The 25,569-nt window shown below is 54.3% G+C and overlaps 1 protein-coding gene across 1 annotated transcript in view; it reads left to right on the top strand.

Annotated features, from left to right (window-relative positions):
- The window catches only part of LOC116948536 (uncharacterized), a 53,199-nt gene extending 32,169 nt beyond the window's left edge, over positions 1-21,030 (top strand). Inside the window, exons 3-5 of the mRNA XM_076071587.1 lie at positions 19,642-19,677; positions 19,783-20,079; positions 21,020-21,030. Of these exons, the coding sequence (XP_075927702.1) occupies positions 19,642-19,677; positions 19,783-20,079; positions 21,020-21,030 (344 nt within the window). The remainder of the gene's footprint in view (positions 1-19,641; positions 19,678-19,782; positions 20,080-21,019) is intronic.
- The last annotated feature ends 4,539 nt before the right edge of the window (positions 21,031-25,569 follow it).

Genomic DNA, 25,569 nt, shown 5'->3' with positions numbered 1-25,569 from the left:
GTCTCACTCTTTTCATCTCACTCTCACTTCTCACCCTCACGTCTCACCATCACGTCTCACTCTTTTCATTTCACTCTCATTTCTCACCATCACCGCTCACCGTCACGTGTCACTCTCACGTCTCATCGTCACATCTCACCATCACGTCTCACCATCACGTCTCACTCTCACATCTCACCCTCACGTCTCACCATCACGTTTCACTTTCACCGCTCAGCGTCACGTGTCACTCTCACGTCTCACTCTCACGTCTCACTATCACGTCTCACCATCACGTCTCACCGCTATGTCTTAAGGTCACGTCTCACTCTCACTTCTCACCGTCACGTCTCACCGTCACGTCTCACCGTCACGTCTCACCGTCACGTCTCACCGTCATGTCTCACTCTCACGTCTCACTCTCACTTCTCACCGTCACGTTTCACCATCACATCTCACCGTCACGTCTCACCATCTTGTCTCACTGTCACGTCTCACCGTCATGTCTCACCAATGCGACTCACTCTCATGTTTCACTCTAACATCTCACTCTCATGTCTCACTCTCTCCGGTCACCATCACGTATCACTCTCATGTCTCACTGTCACATTTCACCGTTACAGCTCACCGCCATGTCTCACCGCCACGTCTCATCGTAATATCTCACTGCCACGTGTCACTGCCATGTCTCACCGCCACGTCTCACCATCACATCTCACTCTCATGTCTCACTCTCACGTCTCACCATCACATTTCACCATCACCGCTCAGCGTCACGTGTCACTCTCATGTCTCACTCTCACGTCTCACCCTCACATTTCACCCTCACATTTCACCATCACCGCTCAGCGTCACGTGTCACTCTCATGTCTCACTCTCACGTCTCACTGTCACATCTCACTGTCACGTGTCACTGTCACGTCTCACTCTCACGTCTCACCGTCAGGTCTCACCAGAAAGTCTCACTGTCACATCTCACCGTCATGTCTCATTGTCAGGTCTCACTATCACATCTCATCATCACATCTCACTCTCACATCTCACTCACAAGTCTCATGTCTCACCATCACGTCTCACTCGCATGTCTCACTCTCACATCTCACTCTCACATCTCACCATCTTGTCTCACTCTGACGTCTCACCATTACGTTTTACCGTTACATCTCACCATCACATCTCACCACCATGTCCCTCCTTCACATCTCACCGCCACATCTCACCATAATATCTAACTGCCACGTGTCACTGGCACTTCTCACCGCCACGTCTCACCATCACATCTCACCATCACTTTTACCGTCACATCTCACCATCACGTCTCACTCTCACATCTCACTCTCTTGTCTCACCGTCATATCTCACCATCTTATCTCACCATCACGTCTCACCATCACGTCTCACCATCACGTCTCACCATCACGTCTCACCGCCACGTCTCACCGCCATGTCTCTCCGTCACGTCTCACCGCCACGTGTCACTGTCACGTCTCACTGTCTTGTCTCACCATCATGTTTCACTCTCACGTCTCACCGTCACGTATCACCGTCATGTCTCACCGTCACCTCTCATGTCTCACCCTCACGTCTCACAATGACGTCTCACTCTCACGTCTCCTCATGACGTCTGACCTTCATGTCTCACTCTCACATCTCAACGTCACGTCTAACTGTCACATCTCACCTTCACGTTTCACTCACGTCTCACTCTCACGTCTCACTCTCATGTCTCACTGTCATCTCTCATCATCACATCTTACTCTCATATCTCACTCTCACGTCTCACTCTCACGTATCACTCTCACGTCTCACTCTCACGTCTCACTGTCTTGTCCGTCACGTCTCACCGTCACGTGTCACTGTCATGACCATGATGATGTTGATGATTATTTGTGATCTGTGGACAGCTGACGAATCGTATTGCACGATGCGGGGTGATGCTCGTGACCGAGTTGGGATGTGTTGGGGGAGAATCGCGCTCACGATTGTACAGAACATCGGTACACAACAGTGTTTCAAACGTTACACAACAGCGTTACACTTTGCACAGACATAACACAACAGCGTTCCACAGCATTACACAACAGCGTTACAGCGTTACCCATATGTGGTGGCCTCAAGGGGGCCACCACAGTGCAGAGACAGTGCCGTGTCTGGGGTGGTACGGTAGGGGCGGAGCACGGGTGTTGCCGTGAAGGGGGTCGCACCAGGACGTGACTGGGAGGTGAACCCTAGGGGACATATAACCGGACGAGAGGGGGCAGGGGGGCCCCAGTCGAGGGTGAGAGGATCACGTGGTGGGGATCCAGAGTCCCCACAAGGGTTATGGAAGGGAGGCATGGCCAGGGGCGGAGCAAGCCAGGCCAGGGGAGATATAAGCGGGGTCCCGGGAGGGACCGGGGTTCAGCCCTGGGAATGAAGTCACCATCCTAAATCCTCGATCCTCGGTCTCGACGTGTGGACCAGGCAGCCCATTGGCTGTCCGGTTCTGGTCATAGAATAGCCGCAAGTATTAGTGTATTTAGCCGTGGTGGTCACCACCCTATGTTACAATCCTGTTAAAGACTTACCCGTTGTGTTAAATAAATGTGTTGCCTCCAAGTACAAGTCTGCATCTAATTTATGCACTCCAACTGGCATCAGAAGTGGTAAAATTTTACTTAGTCATAATCCTAGGGCAGGTGTTATGTATACAAGAAGACGGCTACTTACCAAGACTTCTTTGGATCACGAGGGCGATGAGGGAATCATCCCCCAGACTGCCCCGACAATGGCTGCTCCGGACAAAGCTGGCGAGATGTCGCAGCTGGCGGAACAACAAGGAGAGTACGGTGCCGTAGCTTTGACGCCATCAGGGAAAGAGTGTTGGATGTGCCGCACACGTCTCGCGGAGTTGTTGCAAACCGCGGCGGTGTTGGTCGCGGAGTTGGGGCAGGAGGATTCGCCGGAGGAGGTCGGAGCATCTGGGCTGCGGGGCGATGACTTCGTCGCCGCTGGTTCCTGCCTGCAGGGAACTTCGGCCATGCTGCCATTTTACCACCCGCGGATGGAGCGGCGAGTGCACAGTCCGCGCGTGTGTCCGCCATTTTACAACTCGGACGGGATGGAGAGTCCACCACACTCGAAAGCCCACCATCGCCGCCGCTGGAACTTCCGTCACGCAAGCATTGGCTGACATTTGTACGAGAATTTACGGCCGCCGGCGGTGATTGGGTGGCTTTTCAGTGGCGCTTCACGGCCAACTGTGCTCTGGCAGGCTGGTCGGAGGCAGAGGCGTTGAGAGCGCTTACCATGGTTCTTGATAACGATTCCTTGGCGGCATTCTATGCCATTCCACCGGCTGCAAGGGACACATAACCGCGAACCTTTGCTGAAATGACAGCTATTTACGATCCACCTACTGCTGTTCGACACAGGTTCACCGCGAGGAAGTGGGGGGAGGCTGTGACGCCCCTCGCTTTCCGCAGTGCCCTATTGTCGCTGGCACAGGCAGCTTACCCCAAGATGGACCACGCAGGGGTCGATTCGTTGGTGCTTGAACGGCTGCTTCTGCTAGTTTAGGAGCTAGAAGTTGTCTTGCCGACGACAGAAGAGGACCATCTGTCATCCCTTCGGATAGTGCGGTGCATCCAGGCGCACCTACACCTTAAACGATGTGCTGGGAGGCTGGCGGACACTCTCGAGGACGCCAAGCCGGAGGAAGCCTAAGCTTTCTCCGGCTTGGCTTGTGACACGGAGTGACATGGGTGGAGAGTCCCTGGAAGGAGGACCTTCCCTCGCCCGGAGAGTGGTCAAGTTATCTGCTTTCGTTGTGGCCTGCCCGGTCACATCTCTCTTGGATGCCACGCTTCAAGGGGAAAACACTTCGGATCGCCGTCATTGTCGTCTACCCCTCAGCCGCCCTCATCTCCGCAAGGTTCCCAGGCAAGTCGTGGCACACCTCACACCTGGCCCCTGCTGTCACTTCACTCATCGCACTCGGGCGTCAGTTCGTGTTCGTCCGGTGTTCGCTCTCGTCGGGTCGCTCAGCGGGAGAGCCGAGTGTTGCCAGCTGTTGAATGACCTCTCCGATCTGTTCAGTGGTCGGAATAGGCCCATTGTGGGCCATTGTTGCCGCAATTGTGGGATCGTCGGCCGTGATCGAGACTATTCAAGGGGTAGAGGTGCAGGTGCTAATTGACACGGGTGCATCTGCTACCATAATTTCTGCCACAATTTGTTTATATTTTACCTCTGAAATCTCAAACCCTGTCCCCTGTCAGTGTTCCTTGTTTGGCCGCAAATGGTGGCTCATTGGGAATTGTGGGTCAAATTTCGGTGACGGTGGGCATTGGGCATATCCAGTTGACTGGGCCAGTTCTCGTTTCGGAATCCTTGGCCGTTCCCTATCTACTGGGTATGCATTTTTTGGCTAAGATGCCCCTGAAGATCCTCATTGACCAATGTTGTATTGAATTTCTCTCTGACCATCGTATGGCATTTTTATCCTCTCCCACCCAGTTGCATGTGGCACACGCTGCGGTTCAGGCGCTGGTAAGAAGAACGGTTGTTATTCCGCCTGGCGCGCAAACGTTAGTGCCCCTGCAACTGCATAAGCAGCTCGATAGGGCAGACACCGCCGGGGCAATTCTGTTAGGCCCCTCGAAAACAGCGACCGGGGTCTAATTTTGCTGTGTCCTCAAACTCTCGTGTCTGACAATTGGGAGCCCTTCATCCAAGTTCTTAACGCGGGGGTAGGTGCGTCTGTGATACAGGCGGGCACTGTCCTGGCCCACGCATCAGCCACGGGTAGCGATGGGCTCATTGTTGGAGGTGTGGAGGTTGGGTCCACCCCGGGGGAAGAATCCGAGGGTGGGGAGTAGTGGGTCGAGGACCTCTGCGCCAATAATACCAATTTGTCCAACATGCAGAGGGCTGCGTTACGTTTGCTCTTGCTAGAAATTTCTGACATTTTCAGTAAAAATAAATACGACGTGGGCCGTACTAACCTTTTGAGCCACCACATTGATACGGGGAATGTGGCCCCAATTCGTCAGATCTCTTACAGATTAAGCCCCAAGGAAAAGGTACATGTGCGTCAGGTATTCGACGACATGTTGGCTGCTGACATAATTGGCCCGTTAAACAGCCCCTGGGTGCTCCCAACATTCTGGTTAAGAAGCATGATGGGAGATTGCACTTCTGTGGCGGACGCATACTCCACGTACGGATGACTCGTTGGGTGCTATATCGGGTGCGAGGTTTTTTTCCAAGCTTGATCTCCTCTTGGAATTTTGGCAACTGGCCCTAGATGATAGCTCTAGGCCCAAAACTGCGTTCCGTATGCCGCTAGGGATTTTGGAGTTCAACCGACTTCCGATGGGTATCCACTCAGCTCCAGAGATGTTCCAGCGGCCCATGGAGCTGGTTTTGGTGGGGCTTCAGTGGGACTGCTGTTTAATATACTTAAACGATGTCATTGTTTTTGGTCGCACGTTTGGAGAACATCTGCAATGGTTGCGAGCAGTCTTCCTGAGAAAGCGAACCGCCAACTTGAAATTTAAACCTCAGAAGTGCCACCTATCCAAAAGTCGGTGCAATACCTGGGCCACATTGTGAGTGAGACGGAATATCTACCGATCCCGAGAACACCGTGTGCATACGGACATGGCCGACCCCAAATCTGTAGGGGAGGTGCGAAGTTTTTTGGGATTTGTGTCCTACTACCATTGGTTTGTGCCCTGATTCACCGCCATTGTGAAACCCCTTCACGCTCTCACAGCCAAAGGGCAAACATTTAACTGGGGGGATGAGGAGGAGGCAGCGTTTCTTGCGCTACGAGATGGCTTGGTAAATGCCCAGATTTTTCACTGCCCTTTCTTCTTGATACAGACGCCAGCTTTCCCGAAGGTTGGAGATCCTGCAGGACTGCTTGTTGACGGTTTCCTACCAGAAGGGTGTCCGACACTTGAACGCAGATGCATTGTCGCGATTGCCGCCGAGTGACGGGTGCGCGTGTTTCAAGGGATCGGGCCACTGTAAACCACCTGCAGAGGTGTCATCTCCCTCTGTTGTGGCGTCGGTGGATGTCCCACCGCCCGACTGTCCAGATGCTCCTGTAGCGTGCGATTCCATGATCGGGTTGTCCCATGCTGAATGGGGGCGCCTCCAGGTGGAGGATGCCTCCTTATTAAAATTGTGACGTCGCGTCGGGCACGCTAAGGAAGGGGGGGATCGCCGCGGGGTAACCCCGCTTATTCTAAATGGGGGTCTGTTGATGCGCTGGGATGGTGGATTGCACCGCTATAGTATTGTGGTTCCCACAGAACTGAGCGGTAAATTAATTGTGGCGATGCACGAACGCCTAATGCACCTGGGCGTTTGTAAGACCCTTGCAACTCCCAGGCTCGACTTCTTTTGGCCCGGAATATCGGGTGATGTGTATAACGTCCTGAAAGGGTGTACGCAGTGCGCTGGGTGGAAACCACCACCAAAAACGTGCTGCCCACCTTTGCAATCTATTCAGGTTTCCCGGGTTAACAAGCTCGCCACGCTCAACGTCCTCGGACACTTCCCGACCACGCCACGTGGGAACAAATACTTGCTAGCGGGCATTAAATATTTCTCTCATTGGCCGATGGCCTGGCCAATTTCCAATCAGTCAGCGGTGGCTATTACGGAGGCGTTCCTTAATGGGGATTTGTTGGATAAGGGGACCCTGGAGCGCCTGCTGACTGATCAGGGCAAACATTTTCTTCGATATCACTTAAGGAGGTGTGTGATCTATTAGGCATCAGATAGGTCTGTACATCGCCCTACCACCCCCAGACCGACGGGATGGTAGAGTGTCTTCACAGGACCCTGACCTCTATGCTGAGTCAGTAGGTCAGTGAGTCCCAGGGTGATTGGGATCTACATGTCCCCGGGGTGCTCGCTGCCTACAGAACGGCCCCTCATGCGTCTACTGGGTTCTCGCCATTTTTTGTAATGTACGGCAGAGAGCAGAACCGCTCAATTGACGTCCAACTTTAGACGGCGCCATGCAAGCCTAAGGTCATCATGTCCGATCAGATGCGCCATACCCTTCAGCAGGTGCCGGAAGCCCGCAAGGCCTCCAGACATAACTCTGCCTTACGACAATCGGACAACGAAAGGTTGAGGGGACTCCACGTGTCGGGCAGGAAATGGGCTCCGGGTGACAAGGCCTGGCTGCACTGTCCTCAAGTGCCGGTTGGTACTTCCCCGAAATTGTACAAGCCTTGGCGGGCGCGGCAAGGGCTAGTGAAGAGATGGAGCTGATGCGGAACGTGGAGCTCATTGGATCTGACGAACACTGGTACCGGTGGTGTCAAGGATCGGCCTCTGTGGAGGAAGATTCGCGAAGGACGCTGCTACTGGGCAGTTGGAGGCAGTCACCCTCCAACTGCCCTCCAGTGGAGGGCAGAGGAGCGACGCTCACAACAACGAGCGGAGTGGCAGTCGGATAAAATAGAGCGTGTTGGCAAAGTGGGGAGCACAGGTGACTCTGCCAGTCATCTCAGTCAGTCAAGCCATGGCACCTGGGTCTGGCATTTGACGTTTCACCAGCAGCGAGTCATCCTCACTAACGTGGTCTCAAGGTGCACCAAGCCTGGCACAAATGCCGTGATGACAAGGCATCGACTTAGTGTGTGTGTGTCTACTGCGCTCTGGTCGGTGCCAGGGTGTGGCTGGAGTTCCGGCATGTGCAGCTGATCCACGCCATGCCAGCCTTCATGGAGCAGGGGGCGCTGGAGGAGGCCGTATGCTCGATGGCAGAAGACGGAGAGCTCTGCATGCAGATATGAGCTACCGTTGGAGGCCATAGGACTGCGAGGAGTGCTGGGTGCAGATGCAGCACTTGTCGTAGTTAAAAAATAAGTAACATTAAATTTCTTTTTTTTTAAAACACGCTTTAATGAAATGTACCGTACTCGTAATGGAAGAACTCCACGACTTCAAGAAGTGGCCCCGAAGCTTGCCATAACGTAAGGGACCCTGGTGATTTACAGCCAACGTCAGTTAAGCGTGGACCATTAAATCTATTGGCGGTAGTCCGGGTCACCGCAAAATGTTGGTGGGCCGGGCATAGTTTAAGGTTTTTTTCTGGGAGCATCGCTGGTGCTACCACCCTGTCCTGCCGGAGGGCGACGCTGGGAGCGATGATGACGACGATGTCGATCCCGCCAGCACGACCATGACCGCCGGCTGTACCAAGAGAGTGCCTGGTGCGCCATTGCCTCCAAGTGGTCTCGCTCCCAAAGACAAGGGGGTGGCCGCCCCCGTAAGAAGCAGAACGTGCTGGGGGAATGACCAGACCAGCATCCTGATGTATTTTAAAAACAAGCAATAAACAGCCGTTGCCACGCATAAATCCACAGCAGCCCCCCTTTTTTATGGGTGTTTTGCATGTGTTTTTTATTTCCATATTTGGCGTACGTATCTGGCTCAGTGACATCTCCCGTCTTCATAGGCCTTCTGGTTTCAGAGTTATGGAGGTTTTGGCACCCCCGGGTCACGATGGTGACCCGGGTCACCGCCAATCGATTCAATTCGATTCAAGCCGAAACGTAATACATAAAAAATTACGTTTAAAAATATGTATATATATTTTTATTTTTATGATAGAATATAGTATATTGTCATCAGTATGACATAAGTATACCAAGTTTGCAGTCGATACTACAATGGGGAGTGGGTTAAAATTTAGTTACAAGATTTGAGGATACAACAGACAGAGTGAGTTAATAAAAAGCGCCTAATAATACAAAATCACATAGAAAACAGGGGGAACATAGAGAGAGAGAGAGTAGGGCGAGGGGGGGTAGAGAGAGGGGGTAGAGAGAGAGGGGGTAGAGAGAGAGAGGGTAGAGAGAGAGGGGGGTAGAGAGAGGGGTAGAGAGAGAGGGGGTAGAGAGAGAGGGGGGTAGAGAGAGGGGGTAGAGAGAGAGGGGGTAGAGAGAGAGAGGGGGTAGAGAGAGGGGGTAGAGAGAGAGAGAGGGGGGTAGAGAGAGGGGGTAGAGAGAGAGAGGGGGTAGAGAGAGAGGGGGTAGAGAGATAGGGGGTAGAGAGAGAGGGAAGGGGTAAGGAGGAGGAGCAGAGCGTGCTTCTTCGTGTTGATCTTTGTGTCTACGAAGACATTAGCACAGATTGATTTTGTTGCACAGTGGTAAAACACGTAAAATCTTTCATTTATAAAGGGGGGGAGGGTGGAGCACATAAAGCAAAGCAATGGAAAAAAACCCGAAATGATGAACGAAGCAAAGTGCCGACTAAACCGAGCATCTTCTTGCTTCGTCTGATCGTAAAAAAAGAGAGCTAGACAGAGCGAGGTAGAGAGACAGACATAGAGACACAGAGAGCTGTGTATACTCGCTAGAGGAGTCGGAATCGACGGTCCAGACCCCCCCGCGTGGCGACTCCTCAGTCCCCACGATTCGCCTCGTCACGCGCTGGGGTGGGGGGCGAGGGGGCAGGGGTGGGGGAGGCGGGGGGGGGGGTGTTCTAATAATTAATTAATTAAACTCAACACGTTCCTCAATGACGCCGTTCTGTGTTGCGTGCGCGCCAGTGGCATTGAAGGCAGAGCAGATGAAATGCAATAGGCGACGTTTCGGGCAATGACCACGTCCTCTGCATGGCACACAAACAGAGGGGGCGGCAGAGAGACGGAGTGGACGATCGCGGTTGGAGGCTGCACCGATTACACCGTGGGGGGCGAACTCATGAGATTCACATTTTCAATATTATTATACTGGCTGTATACACACAGTACACACACAGTATACACACAGAGTACACACACAGTATACACACAGAGTACACACACAGTATACACACAGAGTACACAGTACACAGAGTACACACACAGTATACACACAGAGTGCACACACAGTATACACGCAGTACACACACAGTATGCACAGTACACAGTACACAGAGTACACACGCAGTACACACGCAGTACACACACAGTATACATTCAGTATACACAGTAAACACAGTACACAATGCATACAGTACACACACAGTGCGCACACATTACACAGTATACACACAGTACACACACAGTGCACACACATTTCACAGTATACACACAGTACACACACAGTATACACACAGTGCACACACATTACACAGTATACACACAGTACACACACAGTGCACACACATTACACAGTATACACAGTGCACACACATTACACAGTATATACACAGTACACACACAGTGCACACACATTACACAGTATACACACAGTACACACACAGTGCACACACATTACACAGTATACACACAGTACACACACAGTGCACACACATTACACAGTACACACACAGTGCACACACATTACACAGTATACACACAGTGTGGTGTCTCTGTGTGTATCTGTGTGTGGAGTGGTGGTGTAGAGGTTAGAGCTCTGAGTCGTCCTCTCTCTCTCTGAGTCGTCCTCTCTCTATCTGAGTGGTCTCCTCTCTCTCTGAGTCGTCCTCTCTCTGAGCCGTCCTCTCTATCTCTGAGTCGTCCTCTCTCTCTCTGAGCTATCTCTGAGTCGTCCTCTCTCTCTATCTGAGTGGTCTCCTCTCTCTCTGAGTCGTCCTCTCTCTCTCTGAGCTATCTCTGAGCCGTCCTCTCTATCTCCGAGTCGTCCTCTCTCTCTCTGAGCTATCTCTGAGTCGTCCTCTCTATCTCTGAGTCGTCCTCTCTCTCTCTCTGAGCTATCTCTGAGTCGTCCTCTCTATCTCCGAGTCGTCCTCCCTGTGCATGCTGGGAAGTGGGTGTGTCCTGCAGGAGCTCCTGCTTTCCCATCTCTGTCCTGATCCTCGCCTGAGAAAGAGTTAACTCACCTTTAGTGGTCATTCTCTCGGTTTTATTCATTTATAAAGTCGGATTGTTTCAAACAACCTTCTCCCCTTAACTGTAAGTATTGTAACTTCACGTGGTGTTCCCTATTTTCTGCTTTTTTGGTGTTTTTCTTCGATTCAACAGCACTCACCTCCACGCCCCAGGTTTGCTTGGTTTAGCAGCCTGGAGCCTCTGCTTCCTCCCTCTCTCCCTGTTCTACTCCTTCCCTCACAGCACTCCTCCTTATTTCTCTCTTGCTGTCTTATTCATCTTTCTCTCCTCTTCTTATTCTCTCCTGTGAATAACATTATTCGTCGACTTTTCAAATCACTCGTGTTGTACTGCTGCTGTTCATCATGGCTCAGCATGACAAGTTCATCATGGCACAGCATGACACGTTCGAGACTCTCTCTCGGAGGAACGCAGTCATTTGCTTTCCTCCACCCGAGATCGACCTCGAGGTCGTCATTGCCGCGGTGGCCGAGTGCGTCGGCCCGGCAGGCATCCTCATTGCCCAGCGACAGAACCGCGGCCATGGTCTTCTACACGACCGAGGAGAGTTTGGCGGCGCGCCTCGTGGAGACGGGACTCGACATCAAGGGGGAGCTGTTCGTGCGGTGCACCCATTTCTCTTCACCCGCCGTCAAAGTGCTGATCTCCAACGTGCCACCCTTCCTCAAAAGCACCGAAATGCAGCGAGACCTCGAGAGGTTCGGCACGATCGTCTCGCGCATCATCATGCTGCCTCTGAGGACACGGGACCCAAAGCTGGCACACATCATGTCGCTCCAGCGACAAACCTTCATGATCCTGAAGGACACACAAACACGGACCTCAATGTGACCTTCAAGTACACGATCGAGGGCTACGTCTACACCGTGTACGCTTCCACGGCCGTGCCGCGGTGTTTCGGGTGCGGTGGTGCCGAGCCTCGCGCGAGCACGCACGAAGACTCTGACGACGAGCAGTCGGAATCTGACGTCGACGACAACGTGAGCGAGATAAGCTTCTCGCAAGTTAAGGGGAAGCGGGAATACACACCCGATGAGATCCTCCACTTCCTCAAATCTACCTACAGGAAGTGTGGGGTCAGCGTCGAGGCTTTTTTTCCCGATGTGCTGGGCTTCTTGAAAGCCGCACAGAAAATATATCGCGAACCACAAAAGTTTGCGTTCAGCCCGCAGTAATGCTACCGACTGAAAGCGTTGGTGCAAAAAGTGAAGAGTAAGAGCTCTTCCCTTCCAAAGTGATCCCCTGCAGCCACTGCCAACACCTAATGCCATAGCTTTGGGTGCCAAGAGTGCAAGTTTGAATTGCAACAGTGCTCGCAGTGGCAAGAGGTGGCACCGCGTCTGTTGCTTTCTCAACGACCAAAAGGCAGACGTAACTTTCCTACAAGAAACGCACCTTGACGCCACTCTGCAGGCCAAACGTCAGCACCTCATGGGCAGCCAGGCCTTCTTCAGCCACGGCGATGACAACTTCGCTGGAGTCGCGATCGTGTTTGGTCCAAAGTTTATTCCTGAGAGCGTGGTCTTTAAAGAGATCGTGAAAGGACATTTGATCTCGGTGGACTTTGTGGTCAACAACATGAGGCTGCGGTGCTTCAACTTGTATGCGCCGAGCAGGAGCTGCGAGAGGAAGCTGTTCTTCTCCACCATGCTGCGGGACGCCCTGGAGGTAGACAATGCGGACGACGTGCTCACGGTCGTCGGGGGTGATTTCAAATGCACCCTCGACCTAGCTCTCGACCGCAACAGCGCTTAGCCTTACCTGGAATCTGCACGGGCGTTAGCCGACATAGTGCAGCGACTGGATCTGCTCGACACGTGGCGACTACAACATCCGCCCCAGCGGCAGTACTCTTGGTGCCGCTCTGGCTCTCAAGGAAGGATAAGCCTCGCCAGGCTGGATCAATTCTACATCAACGCTGGCAGTGCCAACCTGCTCGGTGACAGCAAAATTGTCCCGTCCGGGTTCTCTGATCCCCACCTGATCTCCGTGCTGCTGCGAGTCCCCAGAGAGAAGCGTCGCAGTGCTTACTGGAAACTTGACGTGCAGCTGCTCGAAGACAAAGATTTTAAAGAGACATTTAAGGCCTGTTGGGCTCACTGGGTGACCATCAGAAGCAGCTTCAGCTCTAGCCAGCGATGGTGGGAAAACACGAAGGCACAGATCAGGGCTCTCTGTTTACAGCTTCTGAGCCAGCACGCCACCGCCAAGGAGGAGGCGATACAACACTTACAGAGCGAGCTGCTGCTACTCGAAGCGGAGCTGAGCTCATCCCAGAACGCGCACAACGACAAGGGTGAGGTGCTGCTAGAGAAGCAGCGGCTCTTCAGGGCCATCTCGGACCAGCAGGCACATAGCTCGTTTGTGCACAAAAAGATGCAGCACCTGTCACACATGGACTCTCCCTCCAGATATTAATTTCGATTACAAAACAAACCCTTGAACAACAACAACATTTTAAGTTTACACACCCCAAAGGGAGAGATTGCCACAGCTGAGGATGAAATTGCTAAGATTGCGAGGTAATTTTATTCCAATTTATTCAAAGCTGAAGGCATACATGATGAGGCTGTCCAATAATTGCTAGACAGGGGCCCTACCTTAGGGAACTCTGAGAGCAAGCGTCTGGAAAGCCCCGTCACCCTGAAGGAGCACCACGCCGCCATGAAAGGACTCGCAGCTGGCAAAGCCCCAGGGATCGATGGCCTGCCAGTGGAGTTTTACGCAGCCTTCTGGGATGAGCTCGGCCCCCGCCTGCTGGAGTTGCTGAGAAAGAGCCTGCAGAAGGGGGAACTCCCGCAGAGCTGCAGGAGAGCGGTAGTCACCCTGCTGCCTAAGAGGGGGGACCTGCGTTGCATCGAAAACTGGCGACCTGTGTCCCTCTTGTGCGCTGACTATAAAATATTCGCCAAAGTGCTGGCAAACCGTCTCAAAACGGTGGTGGGTCAGCTCGTCCAACCCAAAGTCATATTGCATCCCTGACCGGTGCATTTATGACAACATCAGCACGCTCAAGGATGTAATATCCCTCGCGGAAGCGCACGACACGGACTCCTCTTCGTGGACCAGGAGAAGGCGTTCGACAGAGTGAGCCACGTGTACCTGGGGAAACTGCTCGTCTCATTCAGGTTCAGCCAGAATTTCATATCACATGTACAACTCCTGTACACGGGCACCTCCAGCCTCATAAAAATAAACCAACGGCTTGGCAGCCCTTTTCCCGTGACGAGGGGGGTCAGGCAAGGATGCCGTTTCTCGGGGCTCCTCTACACCCTGTCCATTGAGCCACTCTTACACCAACTAAAACAATCTCTGTCTGGGTTCAAGGTTCCAGGTCCTGAAAACGCAGTCGTCAGGATCTCCGCATACGCAGACAACTCAAGCGCTGTGATCAACCATGTGCAGGATGTCTCCGCACTCTGCCGGGCAGTGGCGGTCTACGAAAAGGCCTCTAGCACCAAGGTCAACTGGCCAAAGTCTGAGGCTCTATGTTTGGGGTCACAGTGTGCCGTGCGTTCTGTGCTCCTCCCAGGAGGAGTCGGTTGGCACAGGCCGAGGGCATAAAGTACCTTGGAGTTTACCTCGGGAAACCCCAAGTTGCCCAGAACAATTGGACCGAGCTGGGAGATATATTTGAGGCCAGATTGATGGCTTAGGCACGCCTCGCTCCGTTAATGTCCTTCAGATGGCGAGTGCTCATAAGAAATAACCTGGCAGCCTCTGTGCTGTGGCATAGGGCCAAAGTCCTCCAGCCCCCGGACTAGCTACTCACGAGGACAAACCGGTTACTCACCCACTTTGTGTGGCACGGCAAGCACTGGCTGAGGCCAGGGGCCCTCTGCCTGCCGGTGGGTGAGGGAGGCCAGGGCCTGGTGGATGTTTCCGCCAGGATGATGGGCTTCAGGCTTCAGGCCGTGAGGCGTCTGCTGTATGAACAGGAGGAGCTGCCCTGGACGTTGCCATCCCTCAGCCTGCTGAGAGACACGGGGGGGTGCCTGGGGTACGGGAGGGAGCTCTTCCTGTTGGACCTGGCCCTAGTCGACTACACGAGGCTGCCAGGGTATTATCAAAACCTCTTGGACACATGGCAGAGCCTTGAATGGAGCAGGGTGAGCCCGCACTGTGCCCTCAAACATTTCATGCACGAACCCCTGTTCTGTAATAGCCTCTTCAAAGGAATCAGGGAGGAGAGAACGCTGGCCCTCCGTTTCACCTCGGCAGGGGTGCGGACGGTCGGCGACTTCGTGAAGAGCCACAACCATCACCCCAAGTGGAAGACCGCGGCCGAGATCAGCGGCACTGCAGGACTCCACTGTATGCTCGCCGGAGAGAAGCTGTTGAGGGAGGCGTTCACAGTAATGCGGGAGCTGCAGCCGAAGCTGGAGGCACCTGAAGACAGCGGCACCGCACGACCTTCCTCCTCCTTCCCGGAGCTGCGCATCTCTTGCATCCAGCCTCCCGGGTACTGTGACTCAGGGAAGCTGCTCAAACTCGCAGACTGCAGAGACATGGCCCTCAAGAGTGTCCCAAAGAAAAGCGCTGTACGCGTGCTGCGTCAAGACCTGGCAAACCTCCCGGACATGAAATGGAGGGACTTTTTTCTCTTCATTGATCGAGGCTACCCCCCACTGGAATCACTTGTACAAGCCCCCCGTAGCGAAACGCTGCGGGGACCTCCAGTGGAGGTTGGCACGCTGGACGCTACCCTCGGCAGTGTGGCTCAGCAAAATCACCCCAGGGTCATCAGATCTGTGTGCGTTCTGCGGTGCGAAGGAGGATCTGGCCCACCAGTACTTGGGGTGTCCACGGCTGAACCAAATGTTCCGGCTCTTGGGATCCATCTTCAATAAACTGGGGGTGCCCTTTCACAAGAGCTGGTTCATCTACGGGGTGCCTTACCTGGCAAATAAGAGCCACGATCTTGTAAACTTTGTCTGCGCCCAAGCAAAGATGGCAGTTTACAAAATCCGGAAAAAGAAGCTGCAAGGTGACACGGACGATGGCTGCTCAGCGGTGGCGATGTTGAGGGGCCTGCTCAAGGCACGGCTCTGGCTGGAGCACGCGTACCACTCCTATGACGATGACGCGCACGCCGTGTTCCTTGAACGTTTGGGGGGGGGGGGGCGGTCAGGCCCTCTGCACCAACACAAACGGTGCACTGACTTTCACGTTTTGACCGGTCGACTTCAAGCAGGCGATGTGCGTGACGACACGGTGCTTGCATTGCTCGTGGTGGTGTGGCGCACGTGCCGCAGTGTTGTAATGGCGACGTCGCTGTACTCGATGTTGGTGACCCCGTATCTAAAGTGGCTCCAGAGCTGTTGCTGCTGGCAGCAATAAAATTGGTTTAAAAGTCTCTCTCTTTGAGTCATCATCTCTCCCTCTGAGTCATCCTCTCTCTCTCTGAGTCGTCCTCTCTCTCTGAGTCATCATCTCTCTGAATTGTGTTCTCTTTCTTTGAGTCGTCCTCTCTATCTGAGTCGTCCTCTCTCTCTCTCTCTGAGTCGTCTTCTCTCGCTCTCTGAGTCATCCTCTCTCTCTCTGAGTCGTCCTCTCTCTTTGTGAGTTGTCCTCTCTCTCTCTTTGAGTGGTCTCTTCTCTCTCTGAGTCGTACTTTCTCTCTCTGAGTCGTCCTCTCTCTCTCTGAGTCGTGGTGCTTGAGCGGGGTGGTGCTTGAGCGGGGTGGTGCTTGAGCGGGGTGGTGTAACGAGCGGGGTGGCGTAACGAGCGGGGTGGTGCTTGAGCGGGGTGGTGCGTGAGCCTCTTTAGGATGACGCCCCCTGTGGTCTGATGGTTTAGCCCAGGCGTAGGCAATCTGCGCCTCCGGAGCCGCGTGCGGCTCTTTAAAGGCTGCTTCGTGACGTCATTTATTAAGGACCCACCCACTGTCTCGCGCTCATCACCACAGTGGCATCGCGGCTCTTGAAATATTGAGAGGGGGTTGTTCACAGAATTCAAATATAAATGCCTCTTCTTGTTATGTTGGTGGCCGAGCCCTGATCTAACAGTACCACTGGATGCAGGGCCCCCCTGGTTCGTTTCCATCTCCCGGCGCGGCAGTTAAATCCACCCAGGGCCCTGTCCAGTCGGCAGCAAGAATGGGTTTTCACCACGGTCAGGGTTACGATCATCGGCGGTTCGCCTGCGTTGGGGTAAAGCGTGGGCACTGCCACCTCTCCCAAGACAACCGGATGAGCATGGAAGAGTAGGCCGAGGGCGTCCTCTCTGGAAGCGCCCTCTCGTGGAGGCGCTGGCGCCAACAGTGGCGCGCGAGAGAGACGGGGAGAAAGAGGGAGAGGGGGGGGGGGAGCGACTTTTGACTTTCAAACAACTTTTATTGCCGCCAGCAGCAACAGCACTGGAGGCGATTCCGATAGGAAATACACAAAGTCACCAGCAATTAAATAACACACGCTATAAATCCACGTGGTGTGGCGCTAAATGCGCCACGCTCAACACGAAAGAAAAGTCACGTGGTGGTGGTCATCGCGCACGCCACGGCGATGAGCGAGCGCTTCAGAAGGTGAACATAAGGGTGCCGTCCACGCTGGTACAGAGAGAGACTTTTCTGGCCCTCCAGCGTTCGAAGAAGGCGCGCTGCACATCACCGGCATGTGTGTGGTACGCGTGCTCCAGCCGGAGCTGCGCCTTGAGCAGGCCCCCGAACACTGGAAGCACGGAGCAGCCGTCAGTGTCACCTTGCAGCATCTTTTTCTTCGTTCTGTAAACCGCCAACTTCGTCTGAGCACAGGCGAAGTTGGCGAGGTCATGGCGCTTGTTAGCCAGGTAAGGCACCCCATATACGAAGCTGCTGTTGTAGAAGGGCACCCCCAGTTTCCTGAAGATGTCCCCCAAAAGGCAGAACATTGCTTTGATGTGCTGGAAGCATAAGTACTGGTGGGGCAGATCATCCCTGGCACCGCAGGAAATGCACAAATCTGTTACCCCCGGCGAGATTCGGCTGAGCTACACGGCCGATGGCAACGTGCAGTGTGCCAATCTCCACTGGAGGTCACCACAGCGTTTGGCTACGGGAGACTTGTACATTTGTTTCCACTGGGGGGCGGCCGCAATGACGGGGGTAGAAATGGTCTCTCCATTTTGTGTCCGGTAGGTCAGCCAGGTCCCGGGAATGCAGCGCCTTGACACAGCACGTGTAGAGCGCTGTGTTCGGGGTGCTCTTCAGGGGCACGTTCCTGCAGCCTCGGAGCTTCAGTAGCTTGCCGGAGTCGCTGTGGCCAGGGAGCTGCGCGCATGAGAGACAGGGAGAGAGAGCGCACTTGCAGGGCTGCCCCTTTGCCGCTGGTGGTGGTGGGGGTCGCGAAGTCCCTCTGCCCTGGGACGCGGGGGATGAAGGCCATCTCAGCCTCGTCCGGTGGGGGATGGAGAGACGAGATGGGTGGGAGGGACAGGAGAGATGGGGGAGACGGGGGGTGATGGGGAGGGTGGTGGGAGACGAGAGGTGTGGGAGGGACAGGAGAGATGGGGAGACGGGGAGACGTTATCTTGACCACAGAGGCTCCCCTGTGTGTGTGTCTCCATGTGTGCGCGATTGTGCGAGTGTTCGTGTGCATGTGTTTGTGTGTATGTGTGTGTGGGTGTGTGTATGTGTGTTTATGTGTTTGTGCGTTTATGTGTTTGTGTGTATGTGTTTGTGTGTTTATGTGTTTGCGTGTTTATGTGTTTGTGTATGTTTATATGTGTGTGTTTATGTGTTTGTGTGTGTATGGGTGTGTGTATGGGTGTTTATGTGTTTGTGTGTTTGTGTTTATGTGTTTGTGTGTTTGTGTGTTTGTGTTTATGTGTTTGTGTTTAGGTGTTTGTGTGTTTATGTGTTTGTGTGTTTATGTGTTTGTGTGTTTATGTGTTTGTGTGTTTATGCGTATGGGGAGGGGAAGTGTAGCAGCTAGCGCGCCGCGCTACGATTCTTGCTCATGGCCAGCTCGAATGACAAATATTTGAACCGGACCTGGGTCTCCCCTAGGTCGAGTCAGCCTCAAAGATCGTGTTTAAAGATCGCCACTGGGCAGACAAAGGCGATCGCGCGTGGCGCTGGCCGCCCACCCCCTCGTGTGCCGTTCCAGCCTTCATAGGTGCTCGCTAACAGCACTTGCCCCAACAGTCTGTGAATGGCTATGGGGGATCTTTGTCTTTGTTTATGAGTCTCACACGCTCCGCCTGTCGCTCTTCGTCTTCATCTCTCTCCTCCTCTCCCCTGCCTCTCACTCCCTCTCACCTGCCACTATCTCACTCCCCTTATCTCTCTCCTCTCACTATCTCATTACTCCTCTCTCCCTCCACCACCCCTCACCCTCCACCACCCCTCACCCCTCACCACCCCTCACCACCCCTCACCCTCCACCACCCCTCACCCCTCACCACCCATCACCACCCCTCACCCTCCACCACCCCTCACCCTCCACCACCCCTCACCCCTCACCACCCCTCACCACCCCTCACCCTCCACCACCCCTCACCCCTCACCACCCATCACCACCCCTCACCCTCCACCACCCCTCACCCTCCACCACCCCTCACCCCTCACCACCCATCACCACCCCTCACCCTCCACCACCCCTCACCCTCCACCACCCCTCACCACCCCTCACCACCCCTCACCCTCCACCACCCCTCACCACCCCTCACCCCTCACCCCTCAGCACCCCTCACCCTCACCACCCCTCACCCTCACCACCCCTCACCCTCACCACCCCTCACCACCCCTCACCACCCCTCACCACCCCTCACCTTCACCACCCCTCACCCTCACCACCCCTCACCACCCCTCACCCTCTCCATTCGCACCCCAGGTCCCCGCACGCGCAAGAGCAAGAAGAAGGGAGGAGGTGGAGGTGGCGGCGGCGGTGGCAGCGGCGGTGGAGGAGGTGGAGCAGCAGCAGGAGGAGGTGGAGCAGCAGCAGCAGGAGGAGGAGGTGGTGGTGGAGGTGGAGGCGACGCTCGTGAGGACAAGAGGCCGCGCACGGCCTTCACGGGGGAGCAGCTGTGCCGGTTGCGCGCCGAGTTCCAGGCGTCGCGCTACCTCACGGAGGAGCGGCGCACGGCGCTGGCGCGGGAGCTGCGGCTGAATGAGGCGCAGATCAAGATCTGGTTCCAGAACAAGCGCGCCAAGATCAAGAAGGCGAGCGGCGTGAAGAACGCCCTCGCACTCTACCTCATGGCGCAGGGCCTCTACAACCACTCCACTGGTGGTGCTGGAGGTGGTGGTGGAGGAGGTGGTGGTGCTGGAGGTGGTGGTGCTGGAGGTGGTGGTGCTGGAGGTGGTGGTGGTGGTGGTGGTGCTGGAGGTGGTGGAGGCGGTGCTGGAGGTGGTGGTGCTGGAGGTGGTGGTGGTGGAGGTGGTGCTGGAGGTGGTGGAGGTGGTGCTGGAGGTGGTGGTGCTGGAGGTGGTGGTGCTGGAGGTGGTGCTGGAGGTGGTGGTGCTGGAGGTGGTACTAGAGGTGGTACTGGAGGTGGTGTTGGAGGTGGTGGTGGTGGTGCTGGAGGTGGTGGTGGAGGTGGTGCTGGAGGTGGTGGTGGAGGTGGTGCTGGAGGTGGTGCTGGAGGTGGTGCTGGAGGTGGTGGTGGAGGTGGTGCTGGTGCTGGAGGTGGTGCTGGAGGTGGTGGTACTGGAGGTGATGATGCTGCAGGTGGTAGTGTAGGTGGCAGCAGTGGTGGTGATTCAACCATCTCGCAGCAGCAGCAGCGGCAGGAGAAGCAGCAGCAGCAGCAGGGTGAAGGATGCAGCGGGGAGATGGGAGAGGAGGGAAACCCGGAGCCGGGAGATGGACGGGAGAGCGCGTGAAGCAGGGGAGAGTTTGGGGAGATGGGGAGAAAACGGGCGGCTGGCTGCGTGAGTCTGCCTCTCGCTGCGCCTCACCCATGTGTCTGTGTGTGTGTCTGTGTGTGTGTCTGTGTGTCTGTGTGTGTGTCTGTGTGTGTGTCTGTTTGTGTGTCTGTGTGCGTGTCTGTGTGTGTGTGTCTGTGCGTGTCTGTGTGTGTCTGTGTGTGTGTGTGTGTCTGTGTGTGTGTCTGTGTGTGTGTCTGTGTGTGTGTCTGTACTCGTGTCTGTGTGTGTGCCTGTGGTGTGCATGTCTGTGTGTGTGTCTGTAGAGGGTAGAAACTCGCCTTCCTATTCGCCCGCGTGTATTCATGCGAATGCGTCTGTGCGTGTGTTATGTATGAGTGTAGGTGTGCGTTAGCCTTGTGTGTGTGTATGCGTGTAGCGGTTAGCGCTACGCCGCGCTACAAACCCGGCGACCCGAGTTTGATTCCCACTCACGGCCAACACCGGTGACGATTATATGAACCGATCCTGGGCCTCCTCTAGGTCGACTCAGCATCAAATGAGTACCTGATTCGGTGTGTAAACATAGCCACTAGGGAGACAAAGGCGGCCGGGCGTGGTGTTGGCCACCCACCCCTTCGTGTGCGGTGTCGACCTTCATAGGTGCTGCTCGCTAACAGCACTTGCCTCAACAGTCTGTTAAGGCTACAGTATAAGGGGTATATTTGTCTTTGTAAGTGTGTATGCATGTATGTATGTGCTTGTAGGTATGTGTATGTATGTATGTGTGTATTTAGGGATATGTGTATGTGTGTATGTACGTAGGTGTGTATGTATGAAGATGTATGTATGTGTGTATGTATGTATGTGTGTAGGTGTGTGTATGTGTGTGTATGTGTGTGTATGTGTGTGTATGTGTGTCGGTATGTGTATGTATGTTTGTCGGTATGTGTGTATGTATGTGTATAGGTATCTGTGTAGGTATGTGTTTGTGTATGTGTATGTATGTGTATAGGTATGTCTATGTGTTTGTGTATGAATTTGTATGTGTATTGGTATGTATGTAGGTATGTGTGTATGTGTGTGTATGTGTGTGTAGGTATGTGTGTGTATGTGTGTATGTGTTTGTATGTGTGTGTGTATGTGTGTTTGTAAAATGAAACAAAATCAAACGAGAACCCGACCACGTGAAGATATCGACACAATCATCACGGGAACGACGCATCCCATTATTCCTCTTCTCCCGAGTTCCACCGCATCTCCCCGCCCTCCGTCCCTCCTGTCTCCCACCGAGATTCCTGAGGAATCATTCATCACAATCTCAATTATTGATCTCTGTTTGGGCGATTCTGCCGACACGCTGTACCTGTCTCAACGCACCAGCATCACAGCGTCCCTCTCCTAACAGGACCAGATAGTCTCTACCGTATGCTCTCGGATAGGCGCTCAGTGTTTCGGTGGCGATCAGCGGCCGCGCTCAAGGACAAACAATACATTGGGAGAATCACGGTAATTTTACGTTGAGTTGCCTGGATCAATTTATCCAGAGCGGCGGGACGCTGCTGCTGCTGCTGGTGATGCAGATTTTCACTCCCTCTTCCAAATGCCACCTCGGCTCCACGTTGCCATGAAGACGAGTCCGGTTTTGAGTGAGCCAACGGTGTCCGCAGAAGAGGAGCTGACAGAACTACTAGCGGTGCCCCGATTTCGATCGCCTCTTACCCCCACTTAGACGGGGTCGGATGGGGGGTGGGGGGCGCTCGACTGTGGGGGAGCTCGGCTCAGCGGAAGTTCGACTCGGACACAAAACACCGCGTGCGCTTTACTCGCAGCTCGGATTCATCGGAATTTGTCAACGGGGGATTCCCGATGACTTCTTGTGCAGTCTGGGCGAGCGGTGCGAGGGAGCACCAACGCACTGCCACCGAGCACACCGGCCTGGTCACCCGGCCTGGTCACCCGCAGGGGCTGTGACACCCGGCCTGGTCACCCGGCCTAGTCACCCACAGTGGCTGTGACACCCAGCCTGGTCACCCGGCCTGGTCACCCGCAGGGGCTGTGACACCCAGCCTGGTCACCCGGCCTGGTCACCCGGCCTGGTCACCCGCAGGGGCTGTGACACCCGGCCTGGTCACCCGGCCTGGTCACCCGGCCTGGTCACCCGGCCTGGTCACCCGGCCTGGTCACCCGCAGGGGCTGTGACACCTGGCCTGGTCACCCGGCCTGGTCACCCACAGGGGCTGTGACACCCGGCCTGGTCACCCGGCCTGGTCACCCGCAGGGGCTGTGACACCCGGCCTGGTCACCCGGCCTGGTCACCCGCAGGGGCTGTGACACCCGGCCTGGTCACCCGGCCTGGTCACCCACAGAGGCTGTGACACTCGGCCTGGAACCCAGGGCTCAGCGGTGGGTGGCTCAGCGAGCCTGACACGGCCACTGTGAACTCTGTGGTGGCGATCGTGGTGGCCGTGGCAGGTCACGCAACCGAACTAACAAGTAGAGACATTTTTAAAAATTCGAATTCGGTAAACAACAACAACAACAACTCAATATTACAAGAGCCGCAATACCACTGTGGTGACGAGTACGAGACGGTGGTGGAGGTCCTGAATAAATGACGTCACAAAGCAGTCTTTCAAGAGCCGCACGCGGCGCCGGAGCCGCGGGTTGGCGACCCAATGGGCGAGGAGCTTCGCCAACTGCAACAGTCGCAATATCATACCCCTCACTCTCTCACTTGATCCCTCACTCTTACCACCTCTCGCTCGGATCTGTCTCCCTCATTACTCCCCTCACTCTCTCCCACGTTCTCCCTCTTCCTCCCGCTCCCTCGTACCCCCCCCCCCCTCCCTCATTCCCTCTCTTTCCCTCTCGCTCATTCCCTCATTCCATCCCTCTCTCTCTCTCCCTCATTCCCTCTGCCTCCTTCTCCCTCATTCCCTCCCCTAATTCCCTCTTTGTGTTTTTACGATCAGAGGAAACAAGAAGATGCTCGGTGTAGTCGGTACTTTGCTCCGTTCATCATTTCGTCCTTCTCTCTCCCTCCATCTCCCTCATTCCCTCCCCTCAATATCTCGCCCTCTCTCTCCCCTCTCCCCGCCTTTCTCTCTCTCTCTCTCCGAAGTAGAATCCAATAATCGTTAAAGCGCGCGTAACGACGAAGAGATCCTTCATCGATCCGTTTAAGCTCACCTTGGAACTCTCCTAATAACGTGCGCTCTATCGGAATCTATTCATAGATCCTTCGCGCGTAATCGACTAGCACCCCTCCCCCACTACATTCCGAGCAATGTGGGGGGGGGTTCAGTGAATCGATACGTCGATTTAATTTGCGCCTCAATCGTGATTACTCGTGGCCTGTGGGCGAGGCAGGCAACTTGCTAGGTGATCGTCTCTGCGCGTGAATCGCGATTCCAATCCCGATTATCTCTCTCTATGTGTGGGGTTTGAGTTTCCTTGCTCCGATTTCCTCTGACACGTTCAAATGCACGCACGCACTCATTAATTAGATATATACATAGAGAGAGAGGATCGCTGAGCTCGGGCAATGGTTGGTGAGCACCGGCTTGTTACTGCCCGGCTGCTGCTGCTGCTGGTTCCTCTAGCGAGTGTGAAAGAGATGCAATTTTACGTGGACCACGAGGACGCGATATTTAAAACTACATATCATTACAAAAAAAAACATTTTTGCTGGCTGGCTGGTGAGTGGATGATGTCACCGCACACATTTGGGTGCTTCGAGCTGACGTCATCACGTCCCTTCCTCCCAACCCCCTCCACCCTCCACCTCGGCCGTGTGTCCCGTGCTAATGCACGGGCAGTGCCAGTGTGAGGGATACGAAGGCGCAGCACCTGCAACTGCTTGCTGGCGGAAAGCGCCCCTCGCTGACAGTGGGAGCTCCTGGGAGGTCCCTCTGTCGAGAGTTCCCTCCTCTAGAGAGTTCACTCTCTCCTCTAAAGAGTTCACTCTCTCTTCTGGAGAGTTCACTCTCCTCTAGAGAGTTCACTCTCCTCTAAAGAGTTCACTCTCCTCTAGAGAGTTCACTCTCTAAAGAGTTCACTCTCTAAAGAGTTCACTCTCTCCGCTAGAGAGTTCACGCTCCTCTAAAGAGTTCACTCTCTCTTCTAGAGAGTTCACTCAAGAGAATTCCCTCCTCTAGAGAGTTCACTCTCCTCTAAAGAGTTCACTCTCTCTTCTGCAGAGTTCACTCTCCTCTAGAGAGTTCACTCTCCTCTAGAGAGTTCACTCTCTCTTCTGGAGAGTTCACTCTCTCTTCTGCAGAGTTCACTCTCCTCTAGAGAGTTCACTCTCCTCTAGAGAGTTCACTCTCTCTTCTGGAGAGTTCACTCTCTCTTCTAGAGAGTTCACTCTCCTCTAGAGAGTTCACTCTTCTAGAGAGTTCACTCTCCTCTAGAGAGTTCACTCTCTCTTCTGGAGAGTTCACTCAAAAAAGTTCCCTCCTCTAGAGAGTTCACTCTCTCTTCTGGAGAGTTCATTCTCCTCTAAAGAGTTCACTCTCCTCTAAAGAGTTCACTCTCCTCTAAAGAGTTCACTCTCTCTTTTAGAGAGTTCACTCAAGAGAATTCCCTCCTCTAGAGAGTTCACTCTCCTCTAAAGAGTTCACTCTCCTCTAGAGAGTTCACGCTCTCCGCTAGAGAGTTCACTCTCCTCTAAAGAGTTCACTCTCTCTTCTAGAGAGTTCACTCAAGAGAGTTCCCTCCTCTAGAGAGTTCACTCTCCGCTAGAGAGTTCACTCTCCTCTAGAGAGTTCACTCTCTTCGCTAGAGAGTTATTTCTCCTCTAGAGAGTTTACTCTCTAAAGAGTTCACTCTCTCCGCTAGAGAGTTCACTCTCCTCTAGAGAGTTCACTCTCTCTTCTGGAGAGTTCACTCAAGAGAGTTCCCTCCTCTAGAGAGTTCACTCTCCTCTAAAGAGTTCACTCTCCTCTAGAGA

This window comes from Petromyzon marinus, chromosome 34 (genome assembly GCF_048934315.1).
Source record: "Petromyzon marinus isolate PM22_M1 ecotype Great Lakes invasive population chromosome 34, UKy_Petmar_22M1.pri1.0, whole genome shotgun sequence".
Taxonomy (NCBI): Eukaryota; Metazoa; Chordata; class Hyperoartia; order Petromyzontiformes; family Petromyzontidae; genus Petromyzon; species Petromyzon marinus.
The sequence above is the reverse complement of the archived record's forward strand: the minus strand, read 5'-3'. Positions and strand labels throughout refer to the sequence as shown.